General features: G+C 44.0%; 1 protein-coding gene across 1 annotated transcript in view; it reads right to left on the bottom strand.

Annotated features, from left to right (window-relative positions):
* The window catches only part of LOC137640016 (putative RNA-binding protein Luc7-like 1), a 98,557-nt gene extending 79,200 nt beyond the window's left edge, over window positions 1-19,357 (bottom strand). The window contains exon 1 of the mRNA XM_068372374.1: window positions 19,164-19,357. Within this exon, the coding sequence (XP_068228475.1) occupies window positions 19,164-19,224 (61 nt within the window). The 5' untranslated portion in view covers window positions 19,225-19,357. The remainder of the gene's footprint in view (window positions 1-19,163) is intronic.
* Between the last annotated feature and the right edge of the window lie 1,129 nt (window positions 19,358-20,486).

Raw genomic sequence — 20,486 nt, 5'->3', positions numbered from 1 at the left:
GAGAGCCGATGGTGGAATTGAGAGAATCTCAATCATCCCGGTATCTCTACTGCAAGATGTGAAGGTGTGAAAATGCGTCCCCTGCTGGTTAGCATGAAGTCGACACGCAACGGGGCGACTTGGCAGGAGCGGTAGGATCTGAAGAGGGGCCAGACTAAGGCCCTTAAGCCTGCCTGAATGATGGAGAGGTATCCTTCAGGTCTTGACCATAGGCCTGGACCGGAACATGCCCCCCCCCCCCCTTTCCTTTGACGAGTCCGAGAACCGCATCAAGAATGTGGGGAAAGGACGAGAATATCCACTACCATCAAGAGGCTCCATAGGTCAACACCCATTGCAGGTTTAATAGTTCCGCTGGTCCCATAGGGCCAGGGAGTCCGGTTAAACATTGCCTGAAGCCACCGGAACTTGGATCGCCCCACATGGAACTTATCCTGAGGCGACCGTTCGGACTATAAACGGGTCAATGAGGAAAGAAGAACTAGGAAACGTTCCAAGGTAGGGCTGAAAACTCTGCTTGACTGAGAACAGGTACTGCGACTCTCCTCAGTCTTGCCACAGTCAACCGAAAGGAAGGCTCGGAGGATGTGGTAACAGAATCTGGCGTCCCCAGGTGGTCACCCATCCAAGTACCGACGTTGCTTAACCTCGCTGGACGGACGAGAAGCGGGGTTTCCAACGTGGTAAGGCGGTTGACTCAATATCATGGCCAGATACTCCAGATGTTGAGGCAGAGGAAGAGAAGGCTCCAAGCAAAATACCATGAGCCCACACTCATGGTCAGCATTCGGAAGCTTTTCCCGGCGCTGAAGAAGGTCGAAACCCGAGCCTACCGGAGTTGACCAGCCCTCCAAACAGCAGAGGAGGCGGAAGTCTGCACCTGAGCGGCCAAGAGGAAGGCAGGGAGAGTTCTCTGGGGAAACAAACCTGCTATGCCACGGCGGGATAGCCACACTGCATCATAAGCAGGAATACTTGCAGTTTAGGCTGAATTCGACGAGCACCCTGGAAGATGGATGGAATGGAAACTGAAAGTACCCGTCCTTCCGATCCAGGGTTAAAGGAGTCCTGTCGCCTCGTTACCAGTCTGATCGATTCTGCTGGTCTACGCTGGCCGAAGTTTGTTCGACAAACTTGATCAGGGCTGAGAGGTCGACTATGGACATCCCCTCTCAGATCCTTCCTTACAAGAAAGGATCGACTGAGGGGGCCGGGGGTGAAGCCGTCGATGATCCTAAGGAAGACCTTCGCCTAAGGTATGGATCATTCTGCCCAACCGGGCAACTCTGCTGATGCTATGGCATAGAGGTTCAGAGACACTGAATTCGCTGACAGAGACGGCAGGCGCGATATCCTTGGCTACTCACAGAGATTGTGCGGGAATGGGCATCGGGAAGCTGTCATTCGGATGAGTAACCTTAAGCATCCTCCCAGCGAAAAAAAAAACCTGCAATCCTAGAGTTCGTGAACTCCTTTTAGGACTATGCCCCCCCGGGGGAGTCTCCCGTGCCATCTGTTCCTGACAGGAGGAAACTGCAATTGGACACCTTGTCCCAGTTGTCGTAGCCGATAACTTAGGCCGACGTGGTTGAAAGAAAAGGGAGCTGGAGCCCTGCAGAGTCTGGAAGAAAGCGCCTTGGAGGAGTGAAACCGGAAGTCGATTTACTCCGCACAGCAGATGTTTAAGTCTCTGTCCTTGGGCAAAGACAAAACTCTTCTCAAGGATGGAAGGGTGTCTGAGGTCGTTGACCTCCACAGATGAGACACCCGAAGGAAGCCTTCAGTCAGTGCGTCCAGATGGTACAACATCGAGCTTGTCCGCAAGTAGATACTTAACGACGAAAGGCCAAGGTGCCTGAGCTCGAGAGGAGGAAAGTACCCTTGATCTTCCTGTAGCTTCCTTGAACCAAACCTCGGGCCGTAACCGAGGAGGGAAAGAACCTGGTAAGCTCCCAGAGGAAGAGGTAAGCAGTCACCCCTTGTCCGATGGAGAAATCTTCAACGGAAAGCCCCCCCCGCCAAAAATCCTTCCAGGGCGGGAGAAGGAGAGAGTACTCGTGCAGGAGAGGGGACCCTCGAGACCGACCTCTTGGGAACCAACTTCGCCCTGGGGGAAGTCACCACGAAGTCCACTCCTCTCTTTCTCTTCAGCGTAGGAGAGACAGCCGCTGGTTTGTTACCCTGGCCGGTGAGTGCTGGTTTCATAACCCTCATTAACGCCCGTGCCAGCGGATCAAACCATGTCTGCTGCTCCAAGGACACAGAGTCCGAAATCCTCGCTAAGGTGAAAGGGATCGGGCGATCCTTTGGAGAGGACACGACGGTTCCTGCCTGAAAAGAAGGTGGGAAGAATGCTGTACTGACCTGTCTTCGTCCTGCACTACCAACCTGTGCTTGGATGGAGGTGATCCCGAGTGCCGCCTAGGAGCACGCGTCCCTGCTGCTACCACCGGCTGTGGAATTCGCCGCGAACTATGATCGCGCGAGGGCGAACGGTCGCGCAAAGGCGAATGGTCGCGCGGGCGCACAGGCGAGTGGTCGCGCGGGCGCGCAGGCGAGCGGTCGCGCGGGCGCGCAGGCGAGCGGTCGCGAGGGCGCGCAGGCGAGCGGTCGCGAGGGCGCGCAGGCGAGCGATCGCGCGGGCGCGCAGGCGAGCGATCGGGCGGGCGCGCAGGCGAGCGATCGCGCGGGCGCGCAGGCGAATGGGCGTGACGGCGAGGGATCGTGCTGCCGCGTAGGTGAAGAAGATCGCTGGCGGTAAGCGATGGCGAGCAGCATGTGTAGGTGAATGATCGCGTGATAGGGTGCGATGGTGATCAGCATCCGCAAGAGGGCGAGCGTTCAGGGTTGTGCGATGAGGAGCAGCATGCGTAAGCGGGCAATCGTGCAGGGTTGTGCGATGGCGAGCAGCATGCGCAGGTGAATGATCGCGTGAAAGGGTGCGATGGTGATCAGCATCTGCAGGAGGGCGATCGTTCAGGGTGGTGCGATGAGGAGCAGCATGCGTAAGCGGGCAATCGTTCAGGGTTGTGCGATGGCGAGCAGCATGCGCAGGTGAATGATCGCGTGAAAGGGTGCGATGGTGATCAGCATCCGCAAGAGGGCGATCGTTCAGGGTTGTGCGATGAGGAGCAGCATGCGTAAGCGGGCAATCGTTCAGGGTTGTGCGATGGCGAGCAGCATGCGCAGGTAAATGATCGCGTGTGTTGAGGGTTGCGCGATGGCGATCAGCATCCGCAGTTGAGGGTCGCGCGATGGCGATCAGCATCCGCAGTTGAGGGTCGCGCGATGGCGATCAGCATCCGCAGTTGAGGGTCGCGCGATGGCGATCAGCATCCGCAGTTGAGGGTCGCGCGATGGCGATCAGCATCCGCAGTTGAGGGTCGCGCGATGGCGATCAGCATCCGCAGTTGAGGGTCGCGCGATGGCGATCAGCATCCGCAGTTGAGGGTCGCGCGATGGCGATCAGCATCCGCAGTTGAGGGTCGCGCGATGGCGATCAGCATCCGCAGTTGAGGGTCGCGCGATGGCGATCAGCATCCGCAGTTGAGGGTCGCGCGATGGCGATCAGCATCCGCAGTTGAGGGTCGCGCGATGGCGATCAGCATCCGCAGTTGAGGGTCGCGCGATGGCGATCAGCATCCGCAGTTGAGGGTCGCGCGATGGCGATCAGCATCCGCAGTTGAGGGTCGCGCGATGGCGATCAGCATCCGCAGTTGAGGGTCGCGCGATGGCGATCAGCATCCGCAGTTGAGGGTCGCGCGATGGCGATCAGCATCCGCAGTTGAGGGTCGCGCGATGGCGATCAGCATCCGCAGTTGAGGGTCGCGCGATGGCGATCAGCATCCGCAGTTGAGCTAGTAGCTGGCGAACCATGTTCCTTCAGAAGTGTTGGAGAACGTTGGCGTGCCAGCTGTAACACACGTGGGCGATCCGGAGATCGCTGGCGAGCTGATGATCGCTGACGAGCTGACGATCGCTGGCGAGCTGATGATCGCTGACGAGCTGATGATCGCTGACGAGCTGATGATCGCTGACGAGCAGAAGGCTACGCGTGGAAGCCTGCGCAAAGAAGAGTCCTTGACCCCGACCTGAACCGAAGTTCTAGATCGCGAGGGCGAACGTGGGCGCACAGGGCACGTAACAGGAACCGCAGGGAAGATCATCTTGAAAGCGCTGACGAACAGAAGGGCGCGCAGGGAAACCCTGACAAGCAAGGGAAGAACCCCCGTGGGGGCAACCCTTTGCCCCGAAGGGATCGTTGTCCGCCGGGAGACTGATGTCCGTCGGAAGACCGCTGTCCGTCGGGAAGACCGTTGTCCGTCGGGAAGACCGTTGCCCGTCGGAAGACGAGATTAGACTGCTGTCCATCTGCACCAAGATGGAAGATCGAGAAAAAGAAGTTGTAGGCTGCAAACGGAGATTCAAAAAGGCGCCTCAAGCACCCTTATAGGGAGATGAGAGGCCCTTACGACGAGGCGGACGGAGGGCCTTACGGCGAGGGAGGCCAACAGCAACAGCAACAGAAGAAACCTCCGAAGAGGAGTCTCTATGAGTGTACTCTCTCGCGAACGAAAGAGAAACACTTCGTGGAAGAGACTGGTCAGCCAGTGACCTAAAAGGGGCAATCCTCCGAAGAGGAGCTCCTGCAGTTGCCCAGCCCCTTGAGCGAAACTGCAGGTGCGACCGCTCAGCACCAAGAGCATAGTCGCACGAAAAAAAGGCAAGAGAAGAACCCCCCAAAAGAGGAAAAGCTCAAGCCTGGACAGGAAAAAACTTCCCTCGGAAGGAAAGTTATCCGCCCAAGGAGGCAAGCCTCCTGACTGTTCTAAAATGAACTGGAGAGCTGTCCGTCGACACGGGAGTACTACCAGTAGAAGGAGACACGCCCCTGACGACAATACAAGGGGGGAGGCAGCAACAGCCGAATCCCCAGGACTCAACCAGACAGCTCACACCGTTGCTATATTACAGAAACGAACTAGATCGGTAACTGTAAAAAAATAAAACAAATAATATTAGTACACATTCATTCCCCCGGGAAGGCTCCGAAGAGGAATCCCGAGGAAAAGGAACAAGAATTACACAACAGGCACGTGCCCTCACAACCACTTACACTCGCGGAAGGAGAGCTGTAACCAAAACAGAATTATAACAATTATAATTATGTAACTATGTAATTATGTAATTTAAAAATGAATGAACACTAAAGAAAAAAACGAAAACCTCGAAAGGAATCGTTCTACAAGCTGAAAAATTAACAACTACAATTAGATTCATAAACTAATTGAGACAAAATGTACGGCGTAGCAACCCCACCCACACGGGAAGGAAGCTACAAGGGCGTAGTAAAACATAGTAAAAGGGTGAACGACCTCAAGAGAGAGAGAGAGAGAGAGAAAGACCGAAGTCAAACTCGATCGCAACCCATAAAATTAGGCCGTGGTGGCCTAACTGCCGAGGCCTCCACGTAGATATCGTACACTACACACACACATCTGAAAAGGAAACTTACTTATTTCTATACTCAAATATATATACAAACATGAAAACATGTTTACATATATATTGAGTAAAAGAAAAGTAAGCGATTAAGTAAAGACAAAACAGACAATGGCTGCCAAGCGAGGACCAAGACAGAGACGTCTGTCACAGTCCGAGCCAAAAGTGAAAGTGAGTATTCACCTGTGTGTGAGGGGGAGGAGGGGTAGCTAGCTACCACTCCCCTACCCCCCCGCTAACTAGCGCGGGGGTAATACACCCTCGTTAAATTCTAATGGCTCGCCATTTCAGCTACGCTAAAAGTAATAACCCTTTGTAAATAGCGTGGTTTGTATTTCGGTTACGGAACAACTCACTTTTAAGATCTTTATAAGGAATACTCAAGGGGGATGGATTACTTAGCCCTGAAGCTTCCTTTGCTGCCTTATCTACTTGTTCATTCCCATCCACCCTAACATGGGCAGGGACCCAACAGAAGTGAACACTGATACACTTCCTAGACTGCAGAAGTACTAACCAGTCCTGCACCTCTTGTACTAGATGATGGCCTGGCATAATTTGTTTTAATGAGAGTAAAACACTATTGGAATCCGTAAAAATTGTATAAAAACTATTTTGGTTGCCATTTTTAAAAATATGTTGGACTGCGAGAATTATTGCGTACAGCTCAGCAGTAAAAATTGAACAAGAGGAGGGGAGTTTCCTTCTAATAACAATATCCCCCACCACAGCTGCACTTCCAACTCCTGCAGCCGATTTGGAGCCATCTGTAAAAACATGTTTCCCATGATGTTGAGCAGCATGATTTAAAAACTCACTTTTCATTACCCTACTAGGTAAGGTATTTTTCCCTCCTGCCGTAAAACATACTTTAACAGGTGGATTACACCAAGGAGGAGACTTGGGATATCCTACCTCTGCTATCTGTGCTGTTAACAAGCCTACTTCTCTAGCATCATTTTTCAGCTGTACTTCCAAAGGCTTAGGCACTCTAGATCTGTTAGGAGCCCGATCTAAAGGCGCCCTAACATATTTACAGTTAGGATTGTTTCTCACAGCAACGGACTTAGCTAAAAACCTCAAACTCAACTCCTCTCTGCGAATGGAAAGGGGAGGTATGCCAGAATCAACATAGAGACTGTCAATGGGAGATGTTCTGTAAGCACCTGTGCAGATGCGAAGCCCAGCATTGTGAACAATATCAAGTTTTCCAAGTAAAGTCTTTGTAGATGACCCATATATTTGGCATGCATAGTCTAACTTGCTCAGACACAAAGATGTATAAATTCTAAGCAAAGTTGTTCTATCAGCACCCCAATCAAAATGCGATATCACTTTCAGAATGTTCTGTGACTTCTTAACCCTGATAGATAGGTCATTTATATGGGGACCAAATGTCATTTTCTTGTCGAAAATGACTCCAAGAAACTTGACACTATCCTCATATGGCAAAATACAATCATTTAAGAAAAGGGCGGGGATCTCTTCCCGTTTACGAGTACGAGTAAAGCGAATGGCTTTGGTCTTCTGAGGAGAAAACATGAATCCACGAGAATTTGCCCATGCGGAAGCAGCATTTATTGCAATTTGAAGATTTTGGCATGCTTGTAGTGCAGATGATCCACTACAATAAATTGCAAACCTGTGGGGAGAAACAAAGGGTTGAGGGTTAGGGGATGTCGAGGTCCCAGGATGGCAAGCCGGTTCATCATCATGCCAATAATTAAAATCCACCCTAAAATCTTCAAAACTAAAGGATTATTGGAATTAAAAACTTCTAAAGCTTGTAGGACACTTCTTCATTCGCTAAAAATGGTAAAATTGCCCTCGTCTTTTAATGCTATTTTCTCAATAGCTATTATTATGCCATATAGTTATCCAGTAAATATAGAGGATGCTAGAGGAAGTGCACCTCTACAATTAAAAGCATTACTATATACTCCAAATCCAACGCCAGCGTCAGATTTGGAGCCATCAGTATATATAAAAGTTGATTACCTGTGTTTTTTCAACATGTTCCATAAAGACCATCCTGGCTTCTAAGTCAGTCATGTACTTTTTATAAGAATAAAATTTCTACGAAGATATATCCGGTAACTTCCATGGAGGTGTTGATATCCTACATGGGAGCACTTTACTTCTACCTATATCTAGACTGTAAAATAATGTCTTTACCCTGAAACCATAAGGTTGAGGGGATTTTGGGTGCAACTCAAAATATATATAATGATTTAAAAGGTTTGCTGTCTGACAAGCTAAAGATTCAGGGAGTCTTTGCAACCTAAACCAATACTGAACAATGGAAGACGTTTGGTAAAGGTTTAAAGGTAACTCTCCAGCATCAACAAGGAGGCTTGGGATAGGCGAAGTTCTAAAGGCTCCTGCGGACAATCTAATACCAGCATGGTGTATAGAATATAAAACTTTTAATCGGTTTGGGGTGGCTGAGGAGTACATTTCACACCCATAACTAAATTTTGAAAAAATTAAGGCCTTGAATAATTTAAAAGTCTTGCAGTCTGTCACCACAGGACCGATAAAGAACATATCAAGTCTCCTGTGAGTCACGTCTTATAGGTGATGGGCTGTGAAAGTGGTCTGTCTCTTCCACACGCCCATTTTGAAGTAATTGCAACATGGAGAAGTTGCGTTTGAATGCCAGGGAAGTGCTGATGGGTTCTAGGGTGGCGAGCCAGAGGATGATCGAGAGCCAAGGCTCTTTCTATCATTTGGCGGATCCAGAAGAAAACCGTATTCTTAGTGATTCTCCTCTTTACTCTTCCTGAGCTAACAAACAGAGGTGTTAGTCGGGGCCCTGTTGCTGCAGTGCGTTTAAGATTGATTATCTCAAAATCCTGGTCATAATAACAAGTGATCTGGGTCATTGATTACAGAACGAAGACTCGCGATGTGAAAGGGCCCGAATCTATAGTCCAGTGCCCCCAGATTTTGAGTCTTAGCAATGAACTCGGGGACAGAGCTGAGTGTCACTTCCCTCCATCCCCTTGAATGGGCAATGTCATACGAGAGGCCATGAAGTTGACCGACTCATTGCCGAGGCTAAAGCAAGCATGAACATCATCTTCAAAGTGAGGTTTCGGTCAGTTTCATGGTGTAATGGTTCATAGAGGGGTTCTTTCAAGGATCTCAGGATGCGAACCCCATTCCAAGGTGGAGGGCTACTCTCTGCTGAGGGCAAGTAATCTCATAACTCTGTAAAAGTAAAGAAAGCTCCAACGAAAAGGAAATGTCAACTCCTTTCAGCCTAAAAGCGAGGCTTAAGGCTGAGCAATAGCCTTTCACCGCTGAGACCGAAAAAGCTTTTCCTCCTGAAGGTATACAACGAACTCGGCTATTACTAGAATAATGGCATCAAGCAGAGATATTCCTTCCACAACACCAACAACAGAATACTCTCCATTTTTCCTGATAGAATGAGGCTGAGGACTTACGCAAGTAACCGGACATTCTCTCTGCACCATGTCATGAAAAGCCCTTTTGATAGAGGAGACGCTGGCTAATCTCCACGCGTAAAGTCGAAACGACTGTACGATCCTGTGGAAAATGTTCGCGTGTTGTTGTTTGAGTAGATCTGGTCGAGGATGAAACTCTCGGGGTAGGTCTACTAAGAGTTGCAGGAGGTCTGGAAATCACACTGCTTGATGCCATAGCGGAGCTACAAGGGTCACCATCAGATCATGTTGAGCAGTCTTCTCATCAGACAAAACGGGGGAAAGGCGTACACGTCAATGTTGTCCCACCGTTGTTGAAATGCATCTTGCCATAGAGACTGAGGGTCCGGGACTTGAGAACAGTACAGCGGAAGTTTGCTGTTCAGAGATGTTGCGAACAGATCTACAGTCAGGGAACCCCCACAAAGTCAGGACTTTGTTGGCTATCTGACGATTCAAAGACCATTCGGAGCCTAATATTTGAATCGCTCTACTCGCATTGTCCGCGAGCACATTCCTCTTCCCCGGAATGAAGCAAGCTGATAGGGACATCGAATGATCTTCTGACCATCTGAGGATCTTCACTGCAAGATGCCATAGAGGCTGCGAAAAAGTTCCACCCTGTTTGTTTACGTAAGCCACTACTGAGGTGTTGTCGCTCATCAACACCACAGAGTGACCTGCCACCAACTGTTGGAAATGATGAAGAGTTAGGTAAGACGCTCTCATCTCTATTAGATTTATGTGCTGAAACATTTCCGACTCTGACCAAAGGCCACAGATCATATGGTGCAGCAGGTGAGCCCCTACCCTTCTTTTTAAGCATCTGTGAAGCATAAAATCCGGAAGGGGAACGAGAAGATTCTGGCGCTGTCGAAGGTTTTCGTCTGCCATAAACCAATTCAAATCCATCACCTGATAGTGTTATAGGAACTCGCGTGTCAGGTGGATCGGAGTGTTTACTCGGACTTCAGCTGCCATTGCAAGAATCTTATCCAGAGGCGGCAGTTTGGAACAAGACGGATAAGAGAGGTTAGATGGCCCAACAGACATAACCAACGAGAGGATGAAGGACTTCTTTTCTGAGGAAGGGCGCAGCCACTTAGCTCAGTCAGCGTTCTCTTTCGTCTGATGGGAAGACTGTCTCTTGGACAGTGTCTATTATCATACCGAGGTATACCAGCCTTTGTGAAGTTTGCAGTAATGACTTATGATTTATCAGGATTCCCAGACCCTGACAAAACTCAAGAAGCATGTCTCCGTGACGAAGAGGAGTCGTCTCTGAGTCTGCTAGAATCAGCCAGTCGTCCAAATATTTGAGAAGACGGATGCCGTTGCTGTGAGCCCAAGATGACACTAGGGCGAACACTGGTGAATACCTGAGGAGCTGTCACGGGACCGAAACGTAGAACCTTGAACTGGTATCTCTTTTTCTCATGTATGAATCTTAGATACTTCCTTGAAGACGGATGGATTGGGATCTGGAAGTATGAGTTTTCAGATCCAGTGTGCACATAAAGTCCCTTCGGTGAACCGCTTGAATAGCCGTGTTTACAGTCTCTATTCTGAACTGAGTCTGTTGCACAAATGGTTCAGAGGGAAGAGCTCAATGACTGTCTTCAGCCTCCAGTTGCCTTTTTCACCATTAAAATTTGACTGTAGAAGCCTGGGAACCCGTCCGCAACCTCTTGGATAAATTGATTGATTTGAGGTTTTCAGACATCCTGACATCTAAGATCATTAACACTAATTTCATTTATTCTACAAAAAAAAAAGAGAATATTCACTTAAAAACCATAAAAGCAAAGGTGTCATTTTTAAAGTTAAATATCTTTCAGAAGACCTGCTTCTGAAATAAACCTAAAAATACCACTAGCATGGTATGACACATCATCTCCAAGAACCTTGGCAAGGATGAACCTGCCATCCTCACCTTGAGCCTCAAACAGATATCTATTTCTTTCATTACTGTATGTGGGGCATTCGGTCAACAAATGCTTCACTGTCAAGGGTACCAAACACTTGTCGCATTATAGTTAATGTTGGCCAGCCAGCAAAAACATGTCTCAGCCGAGTGTGACCAATGCGGAGATGACAAAGTAGTCTCCCACTTTCGGGGCATCCTGTTATACCTCCAAGGAGATATAACATTACTTATGTCTCTCATCTTATTATCAAATATACCATCCCAATACCGTTGCCAATTATTAATAAAATTCTTAATTGTAGGTAAAAAATCATTACTGGAAATGGGATATTTTCTTGGTAGCAACTCAGCTGCAGCATTCTTGGCCAGTGAATCTGCCTTCTGATTTCCAGACACACCTACATGTACCGGAACCCAACAAAATCGAACTGCCATACCTTTCATATCAATAATTAACAGCCACTAAAATCTTTAAAACTAAAGTGTTAATAGAATTAAAAACTTCTAAAGCTTGTAGGACACTTCTTGCATCACTAAAAATGGTAAAATTGCCCTCGTCTTGTAAAACTATTTTCTCGATAACAGTTAGTATGCCGTATAGTTCAGCCGTAAATATGGAAGCTGTTAGAGGAAGTGCACCTCTACAATTAAAACCATTACTGTATACTCCAAATCCAACACCAGCATCGGATTTGGAGTCATCAGTATATATAAAAGCCAATTCCTTATGTTCTACATCATGTTCCATAAAAAGAGACCTGGCTGCTATGTCAGTCATATTCTTTTTAATTCCAATAAAATATTTACGAAAAGATACCTCTGGTAATTTCCATGGAGGCATTGATGATACCTTAAATGGAAGCACCTTACTTCTAACTGTATCAACAGTGTCTATCAGTTGTTTCACCTGAAAACCATAAGGTTGAGGGGATTTTGGGCGCATCTCAAAGTATTTTGAGGGCTTTATAAAGCTTGCAGTCTGAGAGGCTAAAGAATTAGGAAAACTTTGTAGCCTAAACCAATACCGAATAATAGAAGACTTTCAGTAAAGGTCTAAAGGTAATTCTCCAGCATCAACAAGGAGGCTTGGAATAGGCGAAGTTCTAAACCTGATACCAGTATGGTATATAGAATCTAAAATCTTTAGTCGACTTGGGGTGGCTGAGGAATACATCTTACATCCATAAATAATTTTTGAAAAGATTAAGGCCTTATACAACTTTAAAATAGTTTTGCAGTCTGTCCTACATGATGTAAACTTTTAAAAGCTTCAAGGCATCAAGACATTTTGCTTTTAATGATTTTAAGTGAGGAACCCATGTCAATCTACAATCAAATCTCAAGCCTAAAAACCTTGCTTCACTTCTGTGAAATGAATGATTGAATGAACATTGATAGCTCTCCTCATAATCCCAAATTATGATGGTGTCAAGTATACCATATCTCCATGCAGTATCATATGCCTTTTCATGATCAAAAAAGACTGTTACATGGTGCTGTTTCTAAGTAAAGGCTTCACAAATAGGACAAGTTGTATCAACACATTAGTCGAGTGCATTTTTCTAAATCCACCCTGGATAGGTGATGAAATACCCTTCTTTTCCAGGTACCAAATCAGTCTTGCATTGACTATCTTCTTCATGATCTTACATAAGCAAGATGTCAATGCAATTGGTCGATAGTCTGCTGCTAAAAACTTATCCTTACCGGGTTTTGAAAAGGCTAAAATAATGGCTAGTTCCCAAACACTTGGATAACTATGATCATGCCATATTCTGTTAATAATGCTTCTTAAAATAAATGACTTTGTATTAAAAGGTACATGTTTAATCATTGCATATTGAATTCCATCAGGTCCAGGGGCTGTATCATTACATGTAGTAAATGTAGAATCAAATTCTCTTTCAGTAAAAAGAGAATTGTATGTCTCTTCCCTTCCCGTTGCAAAATTCAAAATTTGTCTTTACTTCAATGCTTCTATATTGGTGATCAGGGGCTGCTTCATACTTGCAAGATGCTTTTGAGGAATGATCAGCCAGGGCTTTGCTAACCTCGGTTGGTAGTCACATACTGATCATTCACTTTTAACACAGGTGGTGGGTTGGGGGTGAATTTGCCAGCTATCTTTTTTTGTTCTACTGTTAATGGAGGAAACAAAAGATAACCAAGACTGGCGCCTAGCTTCTTTTATGGCACGACGGAACTGCGCTCTACATTTTTTGTATATAATCAAATTATCCTCAGTATGGCGCCTATGCAATCGAGTTAAAAGTCCTTCTTGTGGCCTCTGTGCAGAACAGTTAGTTCTGAAGACCACCAGGGGACTGGTCGTCATTTGAATAACCTGTTGTTTTGGGGAATTGAATTAACTCCTGCTGTATGAAGGGTTCCATTCAGTAAGTCTATGGCATCATCAATATTTTCAAACTGTTCTGCATTCCCTTCAATTTTGCTTAGCTCACGAAATCTATCCCAGTCCACCTTATCAAGATTCCATCGTGGCAATCTCTGTAAAGGTGGACCATTGTTGCTATTAATAGTGATTGGTGCATGATCACTAGTATGCCAATCATCTAATGTCCTCCAATCGAAGTCGAGAAGGCAGTTAGAGCTTGCGATTGATAGGTCAATACATGACAACATACCTGTCTGAACATGAAAGTGTGTGGGCTCTCCTGTATTAAGGAGCCTGACATCGTGATCATGATTGTCTCACACAAGAGCTTCTTGCTCATGAGTCCGAGCACCTCGCACAGAAGTATGAGTGTCTCGCACAAGAGCTTCTTGCTCATGAGTCCGAGCACCTCGCACAGAAGTATGAGTGTCTGGCACAAGAGCACCAGTGTCCTGCAAGAGTCTCACTCGTGAGCATGAGCGTCTCGCACGAAAGCTTAAGCATCTCGCACAAAAGCATGTGCGATTTGCACAAAAGCCCGAGTGTATTGCTCGTGCTCATGATTTTGAGTGTCTAGCTCGTGATCGAGAAAAAGTCTAGAGCTTGTGCGTGTCTAGATCGTGACCATGAGCATGTATTTCATGACCATGTAGCTTGTGAACGTGTAGCTTTTGATCATGAGCGTGTAGCTTTTGATCATGAGCGTGTAGCTCATGAGCATTTATTTCATAATCATGAGCATCACCTCCTGGTTTAGTATCTGGCTTGTGCCCGTTATCATGAGCATCTATATTGTGAACTTATAAGTCTTGATCTTGAGCTTTAGATATTGATCGAGTGTAATCCCCCGAAGGGGAAACCAAACAGGTGTGTCTTTAAGAAGAACGTCGAGATCGTGATAACCTACGATCTCTGTGGCGATCAATGATCGTCACAAAGACGCCCTGACGGGTATCTAACATCAGATTGTCGCGAACAACATATTGACCGACCACGAAGACGAGGTGATGAGTCTTTCCCCAGCGATCGTTGAACAGAATAAATTCTGAACTCATCATTGGATTGTCGCGAACAACATCCTAACCCACCAGGAAGGCGAGGTGATAAAAATCGCCCTTACAACCATTGAACAGAATAAATTCTGATCTTTTTTGTTGCAAATGACATCCTGACTGACCAGGAAGACAAGGAGATGAGTCTTGCCCCTGCGATTGTTAAGGAGAAAATAGTCCGTCGATCTGGCGATTGGCGAGCACGCTGTGGGTTGACGATCATCCGTAGTCTCGGAATCCTCAACAGGCGGAAGTTGCATATGCAGGCTGAAACATTGCCTGTGGGGAGAGAGAAAAATCGCGTATCGTTGGGAGATGACGAGATCAGCAAAAGGTGAAAGACTCGTCATTGGGAGGAGTCGATGGAAGGGCGAACGGGAGGTAGACCTCGTGAACAGCGAAGATGTCAGCAGCAGCTACAGCCACTGACTTCGCACCCCGATATTATCTGTAAGCGCTAAACAAATTAAAAAATTCCTCCCCTCCATGGAGAAAGAAAAACCTCAACCCGCAGACGGGAATGGTTACCAACAAGAAGAATAGTCAGCGCAGAGAAATCCTTCCGACAACTAGCGGGGACAAACATCGATATCTGAAAACTGCCACATTACTCTGCAATGGGGCATCAGGTGATGGTCACCGTGTAATAAAAACGCAAGTCATATCTGTAAAGAAAAGAATGAGCGTAAAGCAACATTTATGAATGGGTAAGCCTTCAAGGGAGAGAGCAGACACTTTTGCGCTCCACCAGCCATAAGCAAAAAGTGACGTGGTTCAATGAACCAACGCCTTACCTACCCACTGTTAGTGGTTAGGTAGGGGTGCCACCTTGCACTTTAAATCTAATGGCTACCTTCCAGCTCTGTCGAAACCATATTCCACATAAATAATACAACGATGTCACCGCTCTTGGCCAATAAACTGCAATTGGAATTGACTGTGCTTGCATAAGAGTTAAAGTGCGCATTAAAAGTAAACATTGCCGTAAAGGAAACGCCTCTCCCGACTTAGAAAAAATTCAAGGTAAAAACATATCAACCTCGTTCAGTCTCTCATATGAAAACTATACTTTTTTATATAGCTTTCCACATCCTCTTTCAATGTAGGTGAATGTATTTTTTTATTTCTTTTTAATATCGAGTGCGTCATGCTTCTGTAGTTTCACCTGGGATACCCCATATTTTGTGCAATTTTTTATGGGCTTATTATGCGTCCCAGAGAATAATGTATAGAGAAGAAAAGGCGAGTTTTATCATTATTAATCGATTAACAAGTAAATTTTCCCCACCCAAAATCCCTGGTTCCCATTGGGTGTCAGCCATTACCGTAATATTAGGGTATACCTTGTTAACTATTTAATTACGAGTGAATTAAAGGTTATTTTTTAAAAAACTGGAGTGTTTCTATGAATACCCAAATTTTTTTTTTTATTAGTAAAGCTTGCCCCGTGTTTTACAAGAATAATACCATACATAATACTTGACTTTCACGGCATAGAGAAGAAAAGGTGAGTTATCATTATTAGTTGATTCGCAAGTGAATTTTGCCCATCCAAAACTCCTGCTTCCCACTGGGTGTCAGCCATTACCGTAGGATATATTAAGGTATATCTTACTAATTAATTGAGAGGGAATTAAAGGTCCTTTTCGAAAAAAAAAGTTTCTATATAACATCCAAATTTTTTTTATTGGTAAATCTTGCCAAGTGTTTTACAATAACAATACCATATTTAATACTTAATTTTCACGGCACTTAAATGAACCACATAAATTTCTAACTCATTACTTTGTGTTTATTATGCTTTTCTGACCATTACTATTTCTGCAATCACTCATTCTTGGCAAGCAGAAAGTGATGTACTGTGTACACATCCCCTGTGGGTCACTATTTAAATTATCATAATTACCTATACAGTATTTTATATCACAAACATCAAATGATTTTTGCTCCCCTAGGATCCCCATAATTGTTAGTAAATAATGTACAGGTGGTTTACCCCTACATTCTCACAGTAAGAAATGGGTAAAATACTAGATAATGAGTAGGAAAAATATATTTCATGTATTGGGCTAGAAATCTAAGTATACGCCCTTAAATATGTATGCGAAAAACAAATGTTGTAGGCCCTGCTGGGTACTAGGCTCAAGAGCCTTTGTAGGAAGTGGAGTCAGTTAAAAAAAGATATTGTACTGTATTACAGGGCAATGTAACCTAGGAAAAAAACTACTTTTTTCTATAGAAAAAACTCCGCTCTTCGAAAATGACACTCGTTTCCGTCGCAAATTAATAGTTTCAGAAATATATATATATATATATATATATATCTATATCCTAAGATAATGGGGGACCCCCAGTGGGAACTCAGGGTTTTGGGTGGGGTTAAACATACTGGGGAAACGGTACATAATGGTAAAACAAGCCTTTTCTTCTCTATACATTACCTTCTTGGATGTATAATAAACAGGAAAAGACAAAACAGTATAAGATGATAAACTTTGGAGGTGCCGTTGCAAAGGCTATGTCTCATGAAAAAATACGGTAATATTGAGCTGTGCAATCTAACATTGGCAATGTTAGCATAACATGCTAACATTGGCAATGTTTTTCATTTATTTTTTGTCATTCTACTTGTCGGTTGTAGTCGGTCTCGTTTGTTCATTGGTACATAGCAGGTTTCGGCCTTCTCGCAAAAACCCCTCCTGCCTGCGCATAGACTCCTCCTCCACCAATAAGATTTCTTCTTCTCTAGCCGTCAAATTTAACTATTTGACTTCGCCCGCTTTATTCAGGTATATGACTTGATCCAGTACAAATATACCATCCCTTTTATTTAATACTGTACCCTCGTATACATATTACGTTTGACCCCAGTATTACTAGTTTTATTATCCGATACCTTATAAAATCACCTCATTTGATATTCCCATTAAACATTTATCATACACTCCATTTTATCTTACTATATTACTTTTATACATTTTGTTATTACCTTGTGAGGCCCAATTTCACATAAATACTTGCTCTGGACAAGTTTCCCATTCTGGTTCATTCATGTTTACTCTCTAGACTCCATTGCTTTTCCATTAACCAATCACGAACCCATACATATGGAAAGTTTGCAGAGGGGGTTAATATTTCCCAACCCCCACCTTCCAACAAACCCTTTTCCGTAGAATCTTTTGTCCAAGGCAGGTCTTTGATAGTTCAAGTGACGTCTTCTTGCGTATTTTATGATGGAAGTTTTAGAAACTTGTAACGACTGCAGTAATCCATACTTGAAAGTATTTCGGTGAAATCCAATGTTGATAATTTTCTTAAATCTCGTAAAGTAATAGCCTAACGTTTACAGTGTTCCAAGTGCAGTACTAAACTAAGACAAAGAAGTAAAGACGTCAGAGACTCGCAGTCACAACACCCCGGTGACCCACAAGTTTTGTCGTCGCGGTCATAGAAGTACCGGTAAGTCATTAATTTCTTTAATTTTGGATAGGGGTTGTGACCTGGGAAGGAGGTCCGGGGGCTTGCCCCGGCTAGGGGTTGTGACCTGGGAACTTCTAGGTTAGGTTAGGTGGGTTTGTTAGGTTCTGTACCCTTTTGTACCTTTTTATATATTGTGTAAAGGGTATATGGAAAAATGCTTTAAAATACACATGCTAATACTGTATTAACGTAGCATTGCTAACGTCAGCAATGGCAGTGTTACATTGGTAATGTGTAACATTACTAATGTAAGCGTTTGCAGTACATACGTTCTTGACGAGTGAAGTGACACGGAAATTGAACAAGTCATTACATTTAAATATTTCCAACAAAAAATATATAACAAGAGACCTTATATTAAAACATTAACAAAAAATATATGTTTTCCTGTAGAAAATAATGTGATTTAACCAGTTTTCACCTTCATTTCAGTCGTAATAACAGAAACCAGTTCTACTACTTAGTTGAACTGATTGTTTTGTTTGTGGTTGAAATGAAAGGTCAAATAACGTTATTTACTACAGGAAAAATATATTTTCTGTTTAAAATGAGAATCTGTAATACAGTAAAACTTTACCAAAACAAAATAAGGGGGTGTACGTATGATAGTGGTCACATGTATGTAAGATGGTGGCTGACTATGAATACGGCAGTGTAAGGGGGTGGAATGGGGGTTAAGTAGGGAAAGACACGGCTTGTAGACGGTTAGGTTAGGGAGGGGAAATTTAGGTTAGTTGGTATTCATTTTTTAAGAATGCGGGAGGAAGTGGCCGCTGATATGCAAATGCTCCAAAATCAGTAAAAACATCTTAACCTAACTTGCCCTACCATACCTCGAATATTAAACTGGTTATTTGATGTACCATACCCAACCTAGTACAAAATGCCCCAGGCCTTTTCTTATTATAGAAGATAGCGAAAACTGTCATTTAAGTAATAGTAACATTTACAGACTACAGACTACTTTGTCTTCAGTAAACTCCAATAAGGCGTATCCCGAATATTAGCTTACTAGACTAGACTATGGTGTGAACAAATTCCGGACGAATGCTGCCGTACATTAAGGTGAATCGTCCCACAGAATGGTTTCAACTACTCTCACACCTATTTTCACATGAAAAAAATAGGCTACAAAATCATTCCTAGCCATCAGCAAACAGTCAGTACCATGGTGATGAAAGTAGAAAAAATTAAACAATCCTGCAGGTGTTGGCTACTGTAAAATGCAAATGATTCCACAACCGTCCATCGCCGTACTTTAAGTGAGAGAGCGCACAGCCTTTTCCTACCGTAGGCTATGACTGTTTGCCTGCGAAAAAAATGACAAAACAAACAGTTATTATCTGGATTCTCACCATTTCTGGCTGTTCCCATCAATTGGTCCAACATCGCTCGCATTTGGTCGTGTGCAGACATAGTGGTGAAATTGAGGGATTGCCCTGGATATGAAGTATCAACTAAAATCACTCCCACAGTTGGACTTTCTCCATTTGTTGCCTCTTCTTAAATTCCTATCAATGAAACCGAGTCGGAAGAAGCCAGATGCCTCAGCCAACTGCCTAATTCCACCTCAAGGAATTATTAAGTCGATAGAGACTTAATGCTTCTCTAAACTTGACACGTTATTAATTGATATTTTTCTATATACTAGTGTAAATAAAGAGATTATAATTACATTCATGTCTGAAATATTTTTAAGTACTTTTAGACTCCTGCAAATGCAACAACAACAGTAAAAAAAATTAATGTATCATTTGAAATTGTTAAAGAAGACATATTAAAGAGGTTTGTGTATACATTCATCATTTACGAGCAGTTCTGATATGGAACAAAATCACATTTACTATGCATCGTCTTTGATTAAATTAGAAGTATTACCAAAAGGCTATCTTTCAAATTCTAAGCCGTAGACATTTTACAACTAAAGTCGTGGCTTCGATCGCTATTCACTGCCCATTATACGTCAGTGCCATCAGTTGCTAAATCTGGATAAAATTTTATCTTTGGGGATTGTTCATAGATTAAATGGTCCCATGCCTATAAAATGACTAATCTAGTAATGTCGACTGTTTAGTGTTTTAGGGACGTAATTGGTAAATAGTTTAACAATACGGAAAAACATTTGACTGTAAATAAGAATATAGTTGCCAGTCAGTGCTACTTTGTCTCGATAATATTATTATTATTATCATTATTATTATTATTATTATTATTACTATTATTATTATTATTATTATTATTATTATTTCTTGCCAAGTTACCTCTAGTTGGAAAAGCAGGATGCTATAAGCCCAGGGGCTCCATCAAGGAAAGTAGCCCAGTGAGGAAAGGAAACAAGGAAAAATAAAATATTTTAAGAATAGCAACATTAAAATAAATATTTCTATTTAAAATATAAACACTTTAACTAAACAAGAGAAAGAGAAATAAGATAGAATAGTGTGCCCGAGTGCACCCTCAACAAGAGAACTCTAACCCAAGACAGTGAAAGACAAAGTATGATATGGTAATTCTGGGCAGGTAAAAGTCGAACGAGCATGTGCGATTAAAGCATAAAATTTCCACAACTTTGAAGATAACAGCTGAATTTAAAACAAAGGCCACAAGACACTGATTTCTCTTTTAATAAATTTTTATTCGTTATTATAAAAGCGTCTACGGAACCATTTAAATCCTCA

This window comes from Palaemon carinicauda, chromosome 4 (assembly GCF_036898095.1).
Source record: "Palaemon carinicauda isolate YSFRI2023 chromosome 4, ASM3689809v2, whole genome shotgun sequence".
NCBI classification, from domain to species: Eukaryota; Metazoa; Arthropoda; class Malacostraca; order Decapoda; family Palaemonidae; genus Palaemon; species Palaemon carinicauda.
This window is presented reverse-complemented; position numbering and strand designations above follow the sequence as displayed.